General features: G+C 41.5%; 1 protein-coding gene across 1 annotated transcript; it reads right to left on the bottom strand.

The window, feature by feature from the left end:
- Positions 1-244: 244 nt before the first annotated feature.
- Positions 245-5,029, bottom strand: MKRN3 (makorin ring finger protein 3). The gene has a single exon (XM_060617889.3). It carries the CDS (start codon positions 4,911-4,913, stop codon positions 3,429-3,431), a length of 1,485 nt encoding a protein of 494 aa, XP_060473872.2. The 5' UTR covers positions 4,914-5,029; the 3' UTR covers positions 245-3,428.
- Positions 5,030-5,454: the final 425 nt, after the last annotated feature.

Here is a 5,454-nt window from a genome sequence, read left to right as displayed (position 1 = left end):
GGGTTGAGTCCATGAATCCAAGTGGAGGAGGGGCCAGCACAACTCTGAATCACTCACAGAACAAACTTTTGTGTGGCAAGGGCTCCTTTGTTTCTGACTGAAACAGGGGTGGCCCAGCTGTCTTCATGAACAAGTCCTTGGAATACTTTGTATAGCTATGGTGGCAGTGACATCCCTTTATTTGACCTCTAAATGAGCTGAGGAGGGAACAGGAAATCCTTTTTTAAACATCATTTTATTTTTTATTTTCTTATTTAGACATCCATCACAAATAATACATGTTTTTGTTGTTGTTTACTATATATCAGAAATTAAATAGCACATTTTTAGTTTTAACTGAATGACTTTGGTTGAAAAAATTACTCCATCTTTTTGAAATTATGACTATAAAGGTAATGTGCCTCCATGCTACACAAAATCTTAAACTAATAATGTTACTTTAACACAAGTTCCAAAGATTTCAAAGAGAAAAACTTCATGGAGTATTAATTCTTGTGCAAGCTCTTCTCAAGTACACAAACACACATAAGTCCTATTTTTTACACATGTCACTTTAAAAATCCCAGCTATGTTTCAAGTTCTTTGTCCAGATTACATTTGGTCATCATAACAACCCTGTAAAATAGATGGTGCTGTACCCATTTCTCATATAAAAAAGTTGAGGTATAGAAAATTTAAGTGACTTTCTCCAGATTGCATGGCTGGTAAGAAGCAGTCAAGATTGTAAGTATTCTTTGTCACCAAAACCATTTTATCTTCTGATAATTCTTATTCCACTGTATCTCCTTAACTTTATTATGATCGTTCAAGATGCTATTTGAATAAAAACATGCTATTTCACAACATTAGGTAGTGTATACTAGGACAAAGTTTTCAAAGCTTTCCAGGCTCAACTTAAAAATCTCTCCTTGAGAGCAGCTTAGCCACTATTCAAAGCTCATTTTTTTTTGAGACTTTGATCTCAGTACAGTTTTTGTGAGTGACCCATGTGGTCCTTTTCTTTGGTTGTTTGGTCATCTGAGCCCTCTTTCCTCTGCAGTACTGGGGTGGCCTCAGGGGAACCAGCATATTTGAATTTTGTTTTGAATCACTCACGCTGCATGACAGTAAGAGTGAGGCTTCTACAGCCTCTTGATTGGTGAATTCTTTGGATAAAAGGAATCAATATGGAAGAAATATGACAAAAATATACTTACCAATAAAACTAGGAATCATGTAAGAAGGAACAGGCAGTGTAAAAATATAGGAGGCTAAAGCATGTTATGAGTAAGGGACTAAGAAATACCAAGTCCACAAGCCAACAGATAAAGCTCCACAGCCCCCACATTCTCTAGGAATTTATTTATGTCCGTCTCTTTCCCACCTGGCTGAACCATTCATACTAAAAGATTGCATGTGTGTTTCCATTAGCAATATTCAGCTGGTCCTGAGCATGTAGGTGAGGAAAGAGGCAGCATGGTGACTGTGTTGTAGAAATACAGAGTTCCATTTGCAGTTCCAATATGTCATAGTTATATGGGCAAGTAATATAACCTCATTTATACCTCATTAGGGTTATGAGAAAAATAGAGCACAAGTACCTCATAAAGTTGGTCTAGGAGTTAAATTAGTGCTTTGGAGAGTGCTTAGCACATGTCACAAACTGCAAATGGACCCTGTCTTTGCTGAATAGTCAGGGCAGTCTGAATCTCCTAGAACTCATGCATCTGGTATATTTCCACATGTTAGCCAAGATAACAATTCTGCAGTTGATGCATACAGCATTTTACACATTTTACACTGGATAAATTGTTAAAATTGCGCTATTCAATTGATATTCTTTATTTGCTTGTTCAGTTACTGAAAAGATGTATGAAAATTGCCCATTTAAATTTTCTATTTTTCTCCTTATCAATTATTTATTTGATTACCAGATGGCATATTATTAAATGAATACAAAATTGGAATAGTTTTATCTTCCATGTAAATTATGTTTATATACCAACCATATTTATCTCCAGCAATGTGTTTATCCTTAATATCAACTATATCTATTACAAAAGCCACAGCATTGTTATTTAGCTTTTTATTCTATTACTTTTAATGTTTCTGTATTCTTATACTGTAGATGTGTATTTTAAACAGCATATAGCTTCATTTTTATTTTAATCATGTCTGATAATCTTTGAGTTTCAGTTTTTAAACCATTTTTATTTAATCTGATAGTGTAATTGTGCTATACTATCTCCTTATTACTATTGTGTTTAGTTTTTGTTCCTTTATACATTTCACTTTTTTTTTAATCTTTTCACTCTTATATTCTGACTGGTTCCAATATTTTTATATTCTATTTTCTCTTTCATAATTTTGTCATTTGTATGTTGAAAACTTTTGTCAAAAGCCCCTTTTTTAATGTCAAGAGATAATACAAAATATTAATACAAAGAACTGTATATCTGAGTTCAAGGCTAATTGTGCTGTTATAAGGAATGTGATTGTGCTAAATTGCATGGGAACACACATTTGTGTATTTATAATAGGAGAGTGAGCTATCGATGCCACCAAAGGAATTACCAATGTCCTAATTTGTAAGTCCTTTATCTGTGTCTGCTACATTTGACCACAGCCACTTGAATATCTGTTTTCATTAGATACTAATCACTGAAGCCTGTGAAAAGGACAGAAAGATCATTTACACACTTCACACTCACAACAGCAAATACTATTAGCCTTCCATTTTCAGCTTCTAGCTCTTCCAGATATATGATAGTGTATATGTTTTATATATATCTTGAAAGATATAACTTTTACACACATTTATATGAAATATATAATTCTTAAATATATACTTTGAAATGTAAGTAATTTCACATCAAGCTTTACAGGATAAAAACATGTAAACATACGCACTTGGTTCTGGTCAAGTAAAACACAAAACCACAAGGTAACCACATGTTAAAGAGTGCACTTGAAGAGGAATGAGGGAAAGAACGGACATGTAAACAACAAAGATGAGCAGTTGTACCACAAAGGCCCTGCGAGGGTCCATTTCTTAAGGCTGTAGTAGCAAAAAGCTCCTTGTTCAGTTAAGACTTCTCCCTTCACCCTGTCACATTTATTCTTGAGGGACTTCAAAATGAGTGTGGAAATTCTGTAAACACTAGACTAGAACTGAATCAATCCTGTTGAAAACAGAGATGACAAAATAAACCATAAACTACAGTAATATTCATTTCATCGAACAATAACTTTAAGGACTTTGTTACAGTTTACCACAGTAAAACAGCATAACCCTGAAATGAGGATGGACAAGAAAACAGAGATGAATGCTTTGTAAAAATGGCTTCCATAGCCCCTGTAAATGATAGATGTGTCTATAAACAACAAACAAGCAATAGCAGAAGACAGACAGAGCCTTAGCACACTAGACCACATGCCACAGCATAATGCTACAGATTCAAACTGGAATATTTTTCCAGCTTATAATGAAGTAAGTCCCACTGGTCCTCTGAGAAAAAAAAAACAACAAAAAACGCACTCTTTCCCAGTGAAAGAAAACACTTAAACAACAGATTGGCCAGCCGAAGCATGACAAGCTTTTTTTTACTGCTTTTAAAGGGCATCTCGCCCTCTCCCACCTGAGTAGGCTCCAAAAGTTGACTGCAGTGAGCACCGGATGCCTCAGCACCCTGCCTCTGAGGATCCTCTCCTGGGCCCTCAGGGGTTGCATGCTTGTAAAAACAGTTCTCTCCAAATGGGCAGTAACCCCTGCCTTCAGCAAAATACCTGCAAGTCTTGTTGCTCATTGCCTCCTTGTACTGCTGAATAAGTTTCTGTTTCTCTTCCTCCTCCTCCACCCAGAACTCACTGGGAATGACAAAGTTGGAGGTAACCCTGCACTGTGGACAGGACTTGACGATCCTGTTGCCAAACTGTTTGTCAGTCCTCCACCTGCGGATACACTTAAGACAGTAGGTGTGGTTGCAGTTGGAGAGGATGCCAAAGCGGCAGTCACTAGGGTTGACTTTCTCATAGACAACCTCCATGCAGATGCCACACACCTTGTCCATACTTCGCTGCACTGCAAATGAGAGTTCCATATCCTTCTCGTGTGCTTCAATGCAAGCCTTTGTATGGTCTGCCCTCTGCACAGCATCCACAGGGTGCAAGACCTGAAGCCCACACATATCGCATATCTCTCCATGGATATACATACAACTCTCCCCACGAAAGCACTGCCCCATGGCAGCATCACGGCAAAGCTGCTGACCCCTGCCCACTGCAATCTGTTCCCTCTCAGTCACTGGGCTCTGTAAAGGAGCCCTGGGAACAAAAGGGACCATGCGGCCCCTATAGGGTTGCCCGGGTACAAATTCAATAGCATTCTCCCAGCCTTCTACACTGGCTCCTCCTGCAGCTTCAAGGCCTGCATTGTCTCTCTCAGCTTCAAAGAAACCCCTTTCAGCAGCCAAGCCAATCACAGGCAAGGAGCATGAAGGCGCAGCAGAGGGGGCTTTCGCCACTTCCTGAGGCAGGGTCTCAGTATGCGCAGCCGTGCTAGGGCCTTGGTCTGCAGAGGCCCGAGGCAGTGAACCATGGCCCTCCCTGGCCAACTGCTGGCCTGAGAGGTCATGGGAGTAGCGACAATTCTCCCCCTCCTTGCAAAGCCCATGCAGATAATACCTGCAGATGACTTGCTTCGTCCAGCTGCCACCACTCCGGCCCTGCATGCGACTGGGCCCAGCCCCGCCCCCTGCAGCCTGGGCAGGCCTCAGACGTGACGCGCGAAGGGGGGCCGGACCTGTAGCCGCAAATTGCCGGAAGACCGGGCGTGTGCGGAGACTAGGCCCAGGTGCACCCTCCCCTGCTGCCTCGGCACCCGTAGATGCCCCAGGTGCCTCAGAGGCTTCAGTGGGAGCTGCAGGCTCTTCCATGGCAGCCTCTTCCCCCCAAAAGGTACCGGAACTTCCCCTGTGTGCCTTCCTTTGGGCTAGAGGCCCGGAGGGTAGCAGCCGGCACCGGGACCTTGTTTCGGGGAAGTGTGCATCTTTTTTCCTTTTCCCCCTGCTCTCTTCCTGTGACTGTGGTTCCTACTGGCTCTGAGCAGGCGCGGCGGACACTTCCTGTGGTGGCAACGTCAATCCTCTATTCATTCCGTACGGTCTGTGCAGCGTGCACGGTGATTGCGGATCTTCCTTTGTTCTCGCAGCCGGGGCTGCCCCGCCCCTTCCCCGGCCTCTGCCCCCGCTAGTCTGCATGCCAGCTGGCGGATCCCAACGCTTCTTGCTGGCAGGCTGCTCTGGAGGACGTAATCACAACTCTTTGAGGTTTTTATTCAATTTCTTCCAGTGTTCATTCAGACACCTTGTATTTGATTGTTTTTTCACATATGTCTGTTTTAAAAATCATAATCCCTCCCCCCCCACTCTCCCATATAAATTATAAATTCTTTTTTGTTCATTTCATTTTACGTCT

Source organism: Panthera onca, chromosome B3 (assembly GCF_046562875.1).
Source record: "Panthera onca isolate mPanOnc1 chromosome B3, mPanOnc1 haplotype 2, whole genome shotgun sequence".
Taxonomy (NCBI): Eukaryota; Metazoa; Chordata; class Mammalia; order Carnivora; family Felidae; genus Panthera; species Panthera onca.
The sequence above is the reverse complement of the archived record's forward strand: the minus strand, read 5'-3'. Positions and strand labels throughout refer to the sequence as shown.

Excerpts from the sequence above, each read along its gene's own strand:
- MKRN3 (XM_060617889.3), bottom strand. The coding sequence starts at position 4,913 with ATGGAAGAGCCTGCAGCTCCCACTGAAGCCTCTGAGGCACCTGGGGCA.